Here is a 15,002-nt window from a genome sequence, read left to right on the forward strand (position 1 = left end):
AGGCCCAAAGGACCCCCTCTCCTGGCCTGGGGCAGCTCACACCGCTGGGGGGGCCCACGGGGATCTCGGGCACCATCTGGTCCCTCCTTGTGCAGATAAACAGATCGGGCCGGGAGTGGTCCAGGACGGCCGCTGCAGTGTTACCCCCCCCGGGGGCGGAGCCTGTCCGCAGGAGCTCGCGGAGGCGGGGCCCCCTTGGCTGGAGGACCTCCGCGGGGCCACAGAGCCCCCTCCCCCCCACGTGCTGGCCAGGGTTTCAGACCGAAGCCTTTAAGACTTCCTTCCCCGGGCCGCCCGGATGTGGCATAAACAGCCACTACCTCCAGAGCCGAGGAGCCCCTCCCCCAGCAGCCCTTTCCCACTTTCTCTGCCCCCACCGCGGGCCTCGCCGACTTTCTAGTGGGAAACGTCAGGAAGGAAGGAGCGGCCACTAGGAGCCCCCCGCCTCGGGGAGGAAAGGCCGCTTCCTGGGGGGGCAGGGGAAAAGGGGGAGCCCAGGCGCTTTCTCGGTGGCGAAACGCCTTCCGTCTCTCAAGTCCTGGGCTGCCGTCTGAAGTCGGGCGCTCGACCGGCTGGGGGCGGTCATCCGGGCCACCTCCCGCTGCGGCCCCCCAAATCCCGCCCGCTCCTCCCTGGAGCTCCGGTCTCGGGGCTCAGGACCCCTTGGGTGGGGGAGGTGTCCAGTTAGGGCTCCACGGGCATCCTGCCCACGCCCCCGGGGCAGCCTCCTCCGGGCCACAGGGGGTCTCTGCTGGGCCGGCCGGGGCCCCACGCGTGTGGGCTCCGCGCAGCGCTGGGGAAAGTTTGTTTCCGGGACCTCGGCGGGGCGTGGTCAGGATGTGGGGGAGGAGTCGGCCCGGGGGCCCCCAGCCTCCCTCTCCGGACCCGGGGAGAGGATTGCCCGTGCCCTCGCAGGCCGGCGCGCCCCCGGAGAACCAGCCGGGGCTTTGGGGGCAGCGGGGTCCCCGGGCCCCAAACCGGGCCCCAAACCGGGCCCCCCCTTCAGCACGCTGACGTCACCCCAGGCCACGCTGATTGGCTGCTCTTGCCGTCGGTCAGGACACTTCCTCCTGGGCCGCCGCCGCCGCCGCCGAGTTACAAAGTTCTGAGCGCGGGGGGCGGGGGCGGGAAAGGAGTCCGAAGACCCCCGCCCGCCCTCCCGTCGCGACCGCGACCCCGGCCCGCCGAACCCGAGCCCGCCCGGTAACCCCCGCGCCCCCCAAACTTCCCCAGGGCCCCCAGAGTCCGCTCCGCTCCGCCCGCGTGGGGGCCCCGCGGGGGTGTCCGCACCTTTCCGACCTGGGGTCTCCCTTCCCGTGCCCCATCCCTCTTCTTCCGAGCCGGCTGAGCCCCCGGGCGCGGAGAATCCTACTCGAGGGTGCACCTCCCTGATCCTCGCGACCCCTTCCCCCGATCGCAAGTGGATGTGGGCGTGAGGCGGCCGGGCGCCACTCCGTCATCCCCCCAATGGCCTCCCCCGCCGCCTCCTCCCCTCCCGCGGGGCTCCCGCAGTCTCCGGGGCCGGGGTCGCCGCCGCCAGCCCACGCGGGAGCCGAGCTGTCGCAGCCGCAGCCGCAGCCCCTCCTGCTGCTGGCCCCGGGCTCCGGCGGGGTCTCCTTCCACATTCAGATCGGACTCACCCGCGAGTTCGTGCTGCTGCCCGCCGCCTCGGACCTGGCCCACGTTAAGCAGCTGGCGTGCTCCATCGTGGACCAGAAGGTGCGGGGCTGGGGAAGGGAGGGGGCCCGGGCCGGAGAAGTGGCGCCGCCACCCCCCGCTGGGGGCCCGGGGCAGCGCGGGGCTTCCAGCCCGGAGGCGGAGGGAGCCCCAGGGCCCGCGGGGGGGCCTCGCAGGCGAGTCCTGGGGAGGGAGCTGGGGGGGCTGGGGGCCCCGGCCAAGTGCCCTCGTGGGGGGAGGGGGCCGCCGGCCCAGGGGTGGAGAGGGCGCTGACCCGCTGGGGCTCCCCTCGGCGGCGTGCAGGCTGCGAGCTGGCGCTGGGTCCCAGGGAGGGAGGGCTCTGGGGGCCTGGGGAGGTGCGGTCCGGAGTGAGCGAGTGTGAGAGTGTCAGGGAGTGTGAGTGTGTCAGGGAGTGTGTGTCAGTGAGTGTGAGTGAATGTCAGTGAGTGTGTCAGTGTGTCAGGGAGTGTGTGTCAGTGAGTGTGTGAGTGTGTCAGTGGGCGTGTGTGTCAGAGAGTGTGAGTGAATGTCAGTGAGTGTGTCAGTGAGTGTGTGTCGTGAGTGTGTCAGTGAGCATGAGTGAATGTGAGTGTGTGAATGACTGTCAGTGAGTGTGAGTGTGAGTGACTCAGTGTCAGTGAGTGTGTCAGTGAGTGTGACTGAGAGTGACTGTCAGTGTCAGTGTGTGTGTCAGTGTGAGTGTGAGAGTGACTGTCAGTGTCAGTGAGTGTGTCATTGTGTCAGTGAGTGTGACTGAGAGTGTCAGTGTCAGTGAGTGTGTCAGTGAGTGTGTGTCGTGAGTGTGTCAGTGAGCGTGAGTGACTGTCAGTGTCAGTGAGTGTGTCAGTGAGTGTGTCAGTGAGCGTGAGAGTGAATGTGAGTGTGTGACTGTCAGTGAGTGTGAGTGACTGTCAGTGTCAGTGAGTGTGTCAGTGTGACTGAGAGTAACTGTGTCAGTGTCTGTGTGTGTGTCAGTGTGAGTGTGAGAGTGACTGTCAGTGTCAGTGAGTGTGTCATTGTGTCAGTGAGTGTGACTGAGAGTGACTGTCAGTGTCAGTGAGTATGTCAGTGAGTGTGAGTGTGTCGTGAGTGTGTCAGTGAGAGTGAATGTGAGTGTGTGACTGTCAGTGAGTGTGACTGTCAGTGTCAGTGAGTGTGTCAGTGTGACTGAGAGTAACTGTGTCAGTGTCTGTGTGTGAGTGACTGTCAGTGAGTGTGAGTGTGACTGTCAGTGAGTGAGTATCAGTGAGTGTGTGAGTGTGTCAGTATTAATATCGAGAGTGACTGTCAGTGAATGTGAGTGAGTGTGTCATTGAGTGTGAGTGTGAGTGTGTCAGTGTGTGTGACTGAGAGTGACTGTCAGTGAGTGTGAGAGTGAGTGTGTCAGTGAGTGAGTGTGAGAGTGACTGTGTCGGTGAGTGTGTGAGTGAATGTGTCAGTGAGCATGAGAATGAATGAGTGTGTCAGGGAGTGTGTGTGTGTCAGTGTCAGTGTGTGTGTCAGTGTCAGTGTGTGTGTGAGTGAGTGTGACTGAGAGTGACTGTGTCAGTGTCAGTGTGTGTGCGTGAGTGTCAGTGAGCGTGTGCTTGTGTGCTCCCTCCCTGCCAGCTGAACTCTGCCTCCCCAAAACAGGCGAGCTCACTCAGGTAACTGCCCCAGAGTGGAGAGGGGGGTTGGAGAGGGAGCAGGGAGGCAGACCAGGGTATTCCCTGCAGTGGGGGAGCATGTTGGGAGTTCAGGGCATCCTGATTTTGGTGTCGTAGACAGAGAATATCTGAGTGTCCTACCTGGGGGGGGGGGGGGAGAGGGGGCTTAGCCCAGGGGATGTCGGGGCTGGGAAGGACCCTTAGAACAGGGGGTGTCGGGGCTGGGAGGGCCTTGGGACAGGGGGTGTCGGGGCTGGGAGGGAGCTTAGAACAGGGGGTGTCGGGGCTGGGAGGGCCTTGGGACAGGGGGTGTCGGGGCTGGGAGGGCCTTGGGACAGGGGGTGTCGGGCTGGGAGACAGGTGCCAGCCCCTCTCCAGTCCAGGTGTGTTTACCTCCCCATGCTCTACCTGCTTTGGTTTCATTTTCTGTTTCTAGCCGGTTTCACTTCCTGACCCCCTCCCCCCGCCTGTGGGCTGTGGGTGGAGGCCGATCCGGGACAGCGATGTGTGCAGGGACCCCGGGGCCCTGGGGGGCACTTAGTCCTCTCTTCCCTTTTAAGTCAGAGCCCAGAACCCCCCCCCCCCCCCCCCCACGCACGCAGGCCTTGGCTCCGGGTCCGGTTCCTCCGCATGTTGCTGTCATCCCCCCTCTCCCCCCCACGGCTGGGCTTCAGGCCAGGTGTTTGGAGAACAATAGAATCCGGAAGGAAATGGGGTGGGGGAGAGGGTCGGGTTGGGATCACTAGGCTTTCCTGCCCGGCCCAGAACCCAGAGCAGACCCCAGGTGTCCCGCTCCCCCTCCCATCCGCGCGGCATTGACCCTGCCCATTGCGGGTTCTCGGCCCAGAACACCTGGTCTGCGTGTTGGGGTGCAGAAGGGAGGGAGGGGCAGAGGTCCGGGGGTCCTCGTGTTTCCGAGGGGCGGCCCTGGGAGATGACCCGGAGATTCCCTCCCCCAGTTCCCCGAGTGCGGCTTCTATGGGCTCTATGACAAGATCCTGCTCTTCAAGCACGACCCCACCTCGGCCAACCTGCTGCAGCTGGTCCGCTCTGCTGGGGACATCCAGGAGGGAGACCTGGTGGAGGTGGTGCTGTCCGGTAAGGGGCTGGGGGCCGCCAGGGGGAGCCAGGACCTCAGAAGGTCGGAATGGGAAGGACCCTTTCGATCTCTCCTCCGTTTGACAAAAGGGGAAACTGAGGCAAAGACCGTTGCCCCGGTCATAGAGCGCATCAGGGGTGAGGAATAAGGGCGGGGGGGCCGCTGGGCTGCCAGGGCCCCCCGAGATCCTTCCTTGGGGTCTCTCTCGCCCATCAGAAGGAAAGGAAGGAAACCGGCCGCTGGGCTGGGCCCCCCATCCTGTCCCCTCCTCCCGAGCTCTAACCATGACTCACTGGCCCCCCCAGCTTCTGCTACCTTCGAGGACTTCCAGATCCGGCCCCACGCCCTCACGGTCCACTCCTACCGGGCGCCCGCTTTCTGCGACCACTGTGGGGAGATGCTGTTCGGCCTGGTGCGCCAGGGACTCAAGTGCGACGGTGAGCCGGGGAGGCGGGCCCAGGGCGGGGAAGGAGGGCAGGCTGCCCTGGGGGCTGGGCCACTCTCTGTTCTGAGAAGCGCAGGCAGAGGGAAGGCAGCAGGCCCAGGGGCAGGAGGCACGGAGACGTCCCGGGCCCGAGACGCGAGGGCCCCCCCACTGTCCCCCTCACGGCTTCTGAAAAACCCTGAGGGACTTTGGTGCTGCTTGTGCCAGTCAGAAAGTCGCAGGGGGGACCAGGGGGGCAGAATGGGGGACCCTGGGAGGGGAGGAGAAGGCCGGGCTGGGTCACCTCCGAGTGGGACACGTGGCTCCGTGACAGGCAGAGAGAGGGGCCTCCAGCGGGGGGGCTTCTGAGAGATGAGGCGCCCTGGGGGCGGAGAGGGGGGCTCAGTGAGGAGGGCCGAGGTCACGTGGGGGAATCCCGGAGGCGTTCTAGGAAGGATTGAGCCAGGTGGAAGGGCGCTAGGCTGAGCGCAGGTGTGGGGAAACTTCCTGGACAACATCCGGGCTGGGCAGGTGATTGGATGAGCGGCTGAGGACCAATGTTCAGAAGGGGCGCTGAGTGTGTGGAGGGGGAGGCAGGTCCGGGATGGCCGGGTTCTTTACAGGAGCAGGATCTGGACATGTCCTGGGATGATGTTCCTCCCCCCTCGTCCCCGATGATGTTCCTCCCCCCTGGTCCCCGATGATGTTCCTCCCCCCTGGTCCCCGATGATGTTCCTCCCCCCGGTCCCCGATGATGTTCCTTCCCCCTGGTCCCCGATGATGTGCCTTCCCCCTCGTCCCCGATGATGTTCCTCCCCCCTGGTCCCCGATGATGTTCCTCTCCCCTCGTCCCCGATGATGTTCCTCCCCCCTGGTCCCCGATGATGTTCCTCCCCCTTGGTCCCCGATGATGTTCCTCCCCCCTCGTCCCCGATGATGTTCCTCCCCCCTCGTCCCCGATGATGTTCCTCCCCCCTGTCCCCGATGATGTTCCTCCCCCCTCGTCCCCGATGATGTTCCTCCCCCCTCGTCCCCGATGATGTTCCTCCCCTCTCGTCCCCGATGATGTTCCTCCCCCTTGGTCCCCGATGATGTTCCTTCCCCCTGGTCCCCGATGATGTTCCTTCCCCCTGGTCCCCGATGATGTTCCTCCCCCCTGGTCCCCGATGATGTTCCTCCCCCCTCGTCCCCGATGATGTTCCTCCCCCCTCGTCCCCGATGATGTTCCTCCCCCCTCGTCCCCGATGATGTTCCTTCCCCCTGGTCCCCGATGATGTTCCTCCCCCCTCGTCCCCGATGATGTTCCTCCCCTCTCGTCCCCGATGATGTTCCTCCCCCCTGGTCCCCGATGATGTTCCTTCCCCCTGGTCCCCGATGATGTTCCTTCCCCCTGGTCCCCGATGATGTTCCTTCCCCCTGGTCCCCCCAATGATGTTCCTCCCCCACCTCGCCCCTGCAGGCTGTGGGCTGAATTACCACAAACGCTGTGCCTTCAGCATCCCCAACAACTGTAGCGGGGCCCGGAAGCGCCGCCTCTCCTCCACCTCGCTGGCCAGCGGGCACTCTCTTCGGCTGGGCACCTCCGAGTCTCTGCCGTGCACGCCTGATGAGCTGGTGAGGGCCCTGCTGTGGGGTGGGAGCAGCGGGCGGGGCCCCGGGACCGAGGAGCCAGGCTTTGGGCCCTGGGTTCTTCCCTCTCCCAGTGTTCCCTCCGACTCCCCAAAATAACCGGACTTCAGTCCGGGGGCCGCGGAGCCCTCGGGCATTGGAAAGGGGACTGTGACTTCCTTCCTGTCTGGACAGAGCCGCAGCTCAACTGAGGCGTTCTCCCGCCGCCTGCCCTCATCTTCCTCTTCCTCCTCCTCCACATCCTACATGGGCCGCCCCATTGAGCTGGACAAGCTGCTGCTCTCCAAGGTCAAGGTCCCCCACACCTTCCTCATCCACAGTTACACTCGGCCTACTGTCTGCCAGGCCTGCAAGAAGCTCTTGAAGGGTCTCTTCCGACAAGGCCTCCAATGCAAAGGTCAGTAGGTAGAGTTCGGAGGGGAACAAGGGTCGTGGATTCCCCAGGGAAGCAAAGAAACTCAGAAGCTTAGGAAGAGATACCCAAAATGTTAGATTAGAAGTCCTGGGAACCAGACATTTAGAACACAGAACCTTGGAACCAGGCACTTAGAACATTAGACTTGGAACAGAGAACCTCAGAAACAGACCCCAGATTTATAACAGAGAACCTTGGAATCAGACATCTAGAATAAAGAACCATAGAAACAGAAACCTAGAATGTCAGATTTATAACAGAGAACTTTGGAATCAGACACTAGAATAGAGAACCATAGAAACAGACCCCTAGAATGTCAGATTTATAACGGAACCTTGGAGTCAAACACTAGAACCAGACTCCTAAAATGTGAGATTTATAGTAGAGAACTTTGGAATCAGACACCTAGAATAGAGAACCATAAAAACAGATCTCTAGAATGTCAGATTTATAACAGAGAACCTTGGAATCAGACACCTAGAATAGAGAACCATAGAAACAGACCCTTAGAATGTCAGATTTATAACAGAAAACCTTGGAATCAGACACTTAGAATAGAGAACCATAGAACCAGACACCTAGAATATAAGATTTATAGTAGAGAACTTTGGAATCAGACACCTAGAATAGAGAACCATAGAACCAGACCCCTAGAACAGAAGCATAAAAAGATACCTAAAACATTAGGCTTTGAATAGAGAATCCTAGAAAGAGGCCGCTAGAATATTAGACTTAGCTTAGGCTCTTGGGCATGGCTGCCTACAACATGAGACTTAAAGGGCCTCTTGTCACAAGATTTCAGAATGTTAGAATTTTAAATGAATGAGCGGAGAGCCCGAACCCCCGAAACCAGGGGGACACACTTTGGCAAAGTCAGCGTCCCGGAGTGTCGATCCCAGAACGGAGTGGCGCAGCAGGACGCCCGCCTCCCTGAGTGCTAGGTTTTCTTCCAGAGAACCCTTGGGATTAGGGGACCCTTGTGAGAGCTCGGGGTCTGGGGGCGTCCGACTTCTAAAGGCAGGACTGTTCTCGAGTCTGGTTCCGGATGGCTCAGGATGCTGCTGTTACAGAGCTGATGGCGGGAGCCACATTGAAGTTTGGGGGTCCGATGGCCCATCAGTGGCGTTCTCAGATGTCTGCTCCAGGGCAGGGATTCTTAGTGCTGGTTGGAGGGGTCTCCAGACTAGTTGTGGGGTTTGGGGGTAACGGGGAGGGGAAGTTGCCGAAATGGATGTTTCCTCAGCTCCTGTAGGTGGTGGGGATGGCTGGGGGCATTGGAGGGGGGCTGAGGAGCCTTTCCATTAACCCTCCCCTCCCACAGATTGCAAATTTAACTGTCACAAGCGCTGTGCCACCCGAGTCCCCAACGACTGCCTGGGAGAGGCGCTCCTCAACGGCGGTGAGTCGGGGGGCATGGAGGGTGGGGAGGGCCGGGCCGACGGGGCGGAGGCGCCTCAGGGGTCCCTCCCGTGCCATCCCACAGATGTGCCCATGGAGGAGGCGAGCGACTTTGGGGACTCCGACAAGAGTTCCCTGATGGACGAGTGCGATGACGGGGGCGTCATCCCCGGCTCCCACGCAGAGAACGCCCTGAGAGCCAGCGAGGAGGAGGAGGGAGAAGCCGGCAAGGCGCAGAGGTGTGGACGCTCAAGCCGGGCCCCGCTTTTAGCTGGTGAACCCCTCTGCTCGGGGCCGCTGTTTACCCACTAGACCCCGCCACCCTCTGCTCCTGGGTCCCTTCTGGCTCTGAGGCCGGGTTCTTTTATTTTCCGAGTGACAAGTTTTTGTTGTCCCCCATCTCGGCCCCCAAAAGCCGCCCTGTGTCTGTGAGGTTAGGAAGGAACAGTCCATCCAAACTAACTTTCGGGGCCCCTGCGGCCCCTACTTCTGCAAAGAGGGGAGGCGGGTCCGATTGTGTCTGACTCTCCGTGACCCCCTGGGGGGTTTTCTCGGCAGAGACCCCGGTGATTGGCCATGTCCTTCTCCGGCCCATTTTGCAGAGCAGGAAACTGAGGCAGACCGGGTGCAGTGACTTGCCCAGGCTCCCACAGCTGGGAAGTCTGAGGCCGGATTTGAATTTGGGTTTTCCCGTCTCCAGGCCCAGGGGCCTTGCGCAGCATTAAGCTTCCTTTTTATCGACCTTATCCTGGCTCTTTTGTGCAGAAACGGCCTCCTCAGAAGCTCTGGTCACTCCCCCCGCGGGCGGAAATCGAAGTTGTTCCCTACTTTTTGCTGTCCCGAGTACCTGAGTCCTGGGAAGCTCGCTTTCTGCCGGGAGGCCCCTGCCTAGAAGCAGGAATTCTGGGTCACGGGACTAATAATTTTGCCCTTCCCCTTTTAAGCCCCGTTCCAAACCGTTTTCTATAATGACCGAAGCACTCGACAGGTCCCCCAATAACTGTCTGCCCGCCTTCCCGGCCTCCTGGACGCCGGCTCTTTCCGGCCTCGGACGGGTCCGTGACTGACTTTTAACTGCTCCCTCGTGACTCACTGTCTCCCCCTCCCCGCTGCCCCCCAGTTCCCTCGGCTACATCCCCCTGATGCGCGTTGTCCAGTCTGTGAGACACACCACCCGGAAGTCCAGCACGACCCTGCGGGAGGGCTGGGTTGTCCACTACAGCAACAAGGACACGCTGGTGAGTGGCCTCGGGCCCCGAGGGTGGGGGGCTGGCGGCCACCACTGCCTTTTCCCAGGTCCTCCGGCCTGACCGCTGTGCCCCTCCTTCCAGAGGAAGCGTCACTACTGGCGCCTGGACTGCAAGTGCCTGACCCTCTTCCAGAACAACACAACCAACCGATACTACAAGGTACGGCTGGCCCTTCCCCGCGCCCACTCCCTGAGCCTGACCCCCCTTCCCCGCCCCCACTCCCCGAGCCTGACCCCCCCTTTCCCGCCCCCATTCCCAAGCCTGACCCCCCTTCCCCGCCCCCACTCCCCGAGCCTGACCCCCCTTCCCCGCCCCCACTCCCCGAGCCTGACCCCCCTTCCCCGCCCCCACTTCCCGAGCCTGACCCCCCTTCCCCGCCCCCACCCCCCGAGCCTGACCCCCCCTTTCCCGTGCTCACTCCCCAAGCCTGACCCCCCTTCCCCGCCCCCACTCCCCGAGCCTGACCCCGCCTCGGTGTAAGAGCGGGTTTGGACCCGGGGGCGCCCCCTGGCATGGCTGATGACGGGGGCACTTGGGCACCGAGGGCTCTGGAACCAGAACCCAACTTCTCACCGGCCTGGGAGGCATCTTGACCTGTGTTCTCCCGCCTTCCGCCAGGAGATCCCCCTCTCTGAGATCTTGGCTGTGGAGCCGGCCCAGAACTTCTCCCTGGTGCCCCCGGGCACCAACCCACACTGCTTTGAGATCGTCACTGCAAACACCACCTACTTCGTTGGCGAGACGCCCGTCCTGGCTCCTGGCGGCCCCGGTGGCGGGCAGGGGGCCGAGACCGCGCGGGGCTGGGAGACGGCCATCCGCCAGGCCCTGATGCCCGTCATCCTGCAGGACGCTCCCAGCACTCCCGGCCACGCCCCCCACAGTGAGTCACGGGCTGCCCCGATGCCCAGCGAGTTTGGGTGGGCGAGGGGCGCTCTGGCACGGGCCGGGGGTCCGGGCCACCTTCCTGATCTCTGCCTTCCTTCTCTGCAGGGCAGGCCTCCGTGAGCATTTCTGTGTCCAACAGCCAGATCCAGGAAAACGTGGTGAGACTCAGCCCCCGCTTCCCCCCGAAAGTCCCCCTGCACCTTCCTCCGGCCGCCCCTCCTGTGACCCCTCCCCCTCTCTCCCACCATCCCTCGGTCCCCTCCCGTCCGCCCTGCTCCCCCGGCCCCCAAAGCTCCCCCTCCTCCCTGACCGCTCTGCCTCCCCCAGGACATCGCCACCGTCTACCAGATCTTCCCGGATGAGGTGCTGGGCTCTGGGCAGTTTGGAGTAGTCTACGGAGGTAAAATCCCATGGGCCGCAGGGAGGGAGACCTGCCGTCTGGCCCCCGGAGCCCCTCGTGAGACCACTAGGTGGCGCTCAGCCTTGGCGTTAGGAAGACCCGACTTGGAGGTCCCGCTCAGCTCCTCACAGTGCACCTGACCCTCACCTTCCTCATCTATAAAATGGGGATAAAGCCGCACAGCTTGCACGGGCTGAATTAATTGGCAAACCTCAAAGTGCCCCCAAATGCTTATCGGGGTCTCCTCTGCGGGGTGTCCCCAAAGTCTTGGGGCAGCTGGCCGCTTTCCTCGACTGACCAGTGCCCTGTATGCCTGCTATCTGCTGGGAGGGGGCCCCTCCCACCCTGGCTGCAGATTATGGCGGTCCTGGGTTCGAGCTCTGCCTCCGACAGTGCTGGTTGGTGCTCCCAGGCAGGTTTGTAAGGTGATAAAGAGCAGGGAAGTCGATAGGCAGGTATGGGTGGTGCAGTGGCTGGAGCGCTGGTCCTGGGGTCAGGAAAGGCTGAATGCAGAACTGCCCTCAGACCCTGCTAGCCGTGTGACCCTGGGCCAATCACCTAACTCTGACTGCCTCAGCTTCCCCGTCTATAAAATGGGCTGGGGAAGGAAATGGCCACCCGCTCGGGTATCTCTGCCAAGAAAACCCAGATGGGGTCACAGAGAGAGAAATGACTGAACAGCAGCAACACGATCCTGGAAGGGCAAGTAGGGCGAGGTCATTGTTACCCCCATTTTGCAGAGGAGGAAGCTGAGTCTCAGGGCGAGTTAGTGTGAGCCCCAGGGTCCCGCCTGGTGCCCCCTCTGGGGGTCGGGATGAGGGCCTCTGTCTGACCCCGCGCCTGCCGTCCGCAGGGAAGCACAGGAAGACGGGCAGGGACGTGGCTGTGAAGGTGATCGACAAGCTGCGCTTCCCCACCAAGCAGGAGAGCCAGCTCCGCAACGAGGTGGCCATCCTGCAGGTGAGCGCCCCGGGCAGCGGGCGAGAATCCCCGTCCCTGCCCGGCCGGCCGAGGGGGGAGAGGGTCAGGGGAGGCCCGGCGGCCGGCGGGCCTGAACCCTCCCCTCCGGCTCTGGCAGAGTCTCCGGCACCCGGGAATCGTGAACCTGGAGTGTATGTTTGAGACCCCGGAGAAGGTGTTTGTGGTGATGGAGAAGCTTCATGGGGACATGCTGGAGATGATCCTGTCCAGTGAGAAGGGCCGGCTGCCCGAGAGGCTCACCAAGTTCCTTATCACCCAGGTGACAGCCTGGGGCCCTCGGGCTCCCTGCCTGTGCCCCCTCCTTCCCTTTATTTTCTCTCCTTCCATCCTTAATTCTGTCCCTCCCCTTCTCCTCTCCATCCTAGCCCCCCTCTATAATCCTCCTCTCCTGTTCCCCTCCCTCCTAAGTCTTTCTCCCTTCCCCTCTTCATCCTATTTTCCACTCCCCTCCATTGTCCCCCTCTCCTCTCCATTCTGTCCCCCTCCCCTTCTTCCCAGTCCGGTCCTTCTCCCCTAGGCCAGGGGACTGGAGGAGAGGCGGGCTCTCTTCCCTGGCTCCCTGTTTGATTGTCTCCCCGTCCCCCAGATCCTGGTGGCCCTGAGACACCTGCACTTCAAGAACATCGTTCACTGTGACCTGAAGCCAGAGAATGTGCTTTTGGCCTCAGCAGACCCCTTCCCCCAGGTCAGCTCTTGGGGAGCCCCTTCTTGGGCATTTATTAAGTACCTACTGTGTACCAAGCACGTCCTGGTGCGCAGGCGGTGCCCATACAAGAGTTCTGCTCTTGGAAATCTACATTCTGAGAGGGGGAGACTCCGCCTGTTAGGGGATGGATGGGCCAGGAGGGGAGAGAACGGTCTGGGGGATCTCCGGGATGGGGAGTGCGGCCTTGTCCAGGAGCCGGGATCACTGATCCTCAAGCGAGAGGGGGACCTGTGCCTGGGAGCGGTGTCCGGAGGGGTCGTCCAGGAGGAAGGCGTGGTCTCCGGAGACCCGGCCGAGGGGCCAGGCTGGACGCCCCCTGTTGAGGGATTTAGATGCCCGGCCCTTCCCCCCAAGCACCAGTGCTGAGGCTTTCCCGAGGGGACGGAGCACTCCAAGGCTGGCCAGCTCTCCCTCGGCTAGTTCCCCTCTTTGAGCCGCAGTAAGATGCGCGCGGCTTAGGCCGTGTTTCAGGCCCTCTCCCCGCCCCAGGTGAAGCTGTGTGACTTCGGATTTGCCCGGATAATTGGGGAGAAGTCTTTCCGCCGCTCCGTCGTGGGGACCCCTGCCTATCTGGCGCCCGAGGTGCTGCTGAATCAGGGCTACAACCGCTCCCTGGACATGTGGTCCGTGGGGGTGATCATGTACGTCAGCCTCAGCGGGACCTTCCCCTTTAACGAGGACGAGGACATTAACGACCAGATCCAGAACGCGGCCTTCATGTACCCCGCCAGCCCCTGGAGCCACATCTCGGCCGGAGGTAGCCCCGGGGGCAGGAGCGGGAGGTCCCCGCGCTGGGCAGAGCCCGGGGGGTAACGCTCAGCTCTGAGCCTCGCACGGGAGGCCTTGGTATCAGGCTTCGGCATCTCGCCCCCCCCCTCCCCCGCGATGGTTCTGACGCAATGTAGTTAAAAGCCCCCCTCCCCCCTCCCCTCTTGGGCAAGTCTGGCTGAACCAGAGTCCCCGGGAAACCCCGGAGGTGCAGCCGGGGAGAGCGAGGGCGCCGCCTCGGGGAGAGCTCGCTCATGCTCCGCGCGGCCCCGGCCAGACCCCTGGGGGGAGGCACGCCCCGTCGGTGCACTGAAGGGGCATTTTGGGAACGCCGCCAGGTAGCTAAAGGAGGGGAGGAAGTGCGTGCAGGAGGGGATGAGGGACGAATTGGACGCGCCCATTTCCCCGCCTGGAGGAGGGCGTGGCTGGGCCAGGGAGGGAGAACTCTCCGGGGGGCTCTCCTAGAGTGGCCGGACTGGCCCCCCACAGCCTTTTCCCGCCCCCACAGCCATAGACCTGATCAACAACCTGCTCCAGGTGAAGATGCGGAAGCGCTACAGTGTGGACAAGTCCCTGAGCCACCCCTGGCTGCAGGTGAGCGGGGGCGGGGCCCCTCTCCCATTGGCCGGGCGGGCATTAGGGGCGGGAGCGTCCGGATCCCATTGGCCGTGGGGCTGGCGGCCCGTCCCCTCCCTGCTTAACCCCTCCCCTCCCAGGACTACCAGACGTGGCTGGACCTGCGGGAGCTCGAGGGCAAGATGGGGGAGCGGCACATCACCCACGAGAGTGACGACGCCCGCTGGGAGCAGTTCGCAGCCGAGCACACGCTGCCTTACCCGGCCCACCTGCGCGGGACAGGAGGGGGCGGGGAGCCCGGGGGCGGGGGGAGGGTCGCCCAGACCTTCCCGTCCCCGGACCACGAGATGCAGGGCCTGGCCGAGCGGGTCAGCGTCCTCTGAGGCTGCTTGGCAACCGGGACCTCCCAACGCCTCCGACGCCAGGAAGGCTGCCCCTTCTCTCATGGACCCGCCTGCCCTACCCACCTGCAGCCCCCTTGCCTTACAGCTGGAGGGGGAGGAGGGCCGAGGGTGGGCTGAGGGATGACCAGGAACAGCTCGGGCTGTGCATGCCCCGCCCCGCCTCTCCACGCCTCTCCCTTGAGCAAACTCCCCTGGAACAGTAAAGGGACCTTGTCTGAGCCTGCCCCTTGTCTGTGGCTCTGTCTGACTGTCCCCCGACCCCGAGTGCTTCTCTTAGAGGGTGACTCTGCGAGGGTCTGAGAGGAACTTCCGGGGGTCTCAGTCCCCCAGCACAGGAACCCCGGGGCTCCGGATGGACGCTCCAGCAGGACGGGAAGGGGGCAGGACGTGGTGTCCCACAGAAGTGGCCGGCCGTCTGCACCAGCTTCCTTCTCGGGCAGGCGGGGGAGTGGGACTTCTGCTTTCTATGCGCCTGTGAAGTCCTGGGCAGGGGGAAGGAAGAGACGCTATAAAGCCCAGAGCACGTTTCTGAATTCTAACAGAGCTCCCAAAGATCAGGAGAAAGAAGGGTCCTAGAACAGGGACTGTCAGAGCTGGGGGGGAGCTTAGAACAGGGAGTGTTGAGCTGGGAGGGCCCTTAGAATACGGAATATCGAGCTGGGAAGGAGCTTAGAACAAAGAGGGGATGTCAGAGCTGAGGGGCCCCTTAGAATATGGAATGTCAGAGCTCGGAGGGCCCTTAGG

At 63.0% G+C, this 15,002-nt stretch overlaps 1 protein-coding gene across 1 annotated transcript; it reads left to right on the forward strand.

The window, feature by feature from the left end:
* The first annotated feature begins 853 nt into the window (after positions 1 to 853).
* On the forward strand, positions 854 to 14,476 carry PRKD2 (protein kinase D2). Its single transcript, XM_051989309.1, has 18 exons — positions 854 to 1,719; positions 4,283 to 4,421; positions 4,728 to 4,859; positions 6,306 to 6,460; positions 6,650 to 6,872; positions 8,212 to 8,289; positions 8,374 to 8,527; positions 9,409 to 9,526; positions 9,620 to 9,697; positions 10,157 to 10,418; positions 10,529 to 10,581; positions 10,751 to 10,823; positions 11,677 to 11,783; positions 11,902 to 12,063; positions 12,391 to 12,489; positions 13,000 to 13,267; positions 13,787 to 13,872; positions 13,995 to 14,476. Exons 1-18 carry the CDS (start codon positions 1,468 to 1,470, stop codon positions 14,235 to 14,237), a joined length of 2,682 nt encoding a protein of 893 aa, XP_051845269.1. The 5' UTR covers positions 854 to 1,467; the 3' UTR covers positions 14,238 to 14,476.
* The last annotated feature ends 526 nt before the right edge of the window (positions 14,477 to 15,002 follow it).

This window comes from Antechinus flavipes, chromosome 3 (genome assembly GCF_016432865.1).
Source record: "Antechinus flavipes isolate AdamAnt ecotype Samford, QLD, Australia chromosome 3, AdamAnt_v2, whole genome shotgun sequence".
Classification (NCBI taxonomy): Eukaryota; Metazoa; Chordata; class Mammalia; order Dasyuromorphia; family Dasyuridae; genus Antechinus; species Antechinus flavipes.

Bases quoted from the DNA above. Each gene is read 5' to 3' on its own strand.
- PRKD2 (XM_051989309.1), top strand. From the start codon at position 1,468: ATGGCCTCCCCCGCCGCCTCCTCCCCTCCCGCGGGGCTCCCGCAGTCT. The intron at 11,784-11,901 runs GTGAGCGCCCCG...CGGCTCTGGCAG, and splicing joins ACGAGGTGGCCATCCTGCAG to AGTCTCCGGCACCCGGGAAT. The intron at 12,490-12,999 runs GTCAGCTCTTGG...TCCCCGCCCCAG, and splicing joins CAGCAGACCCCTTCCCCCAG to GTGAAGCTGTGTGACTTCGG.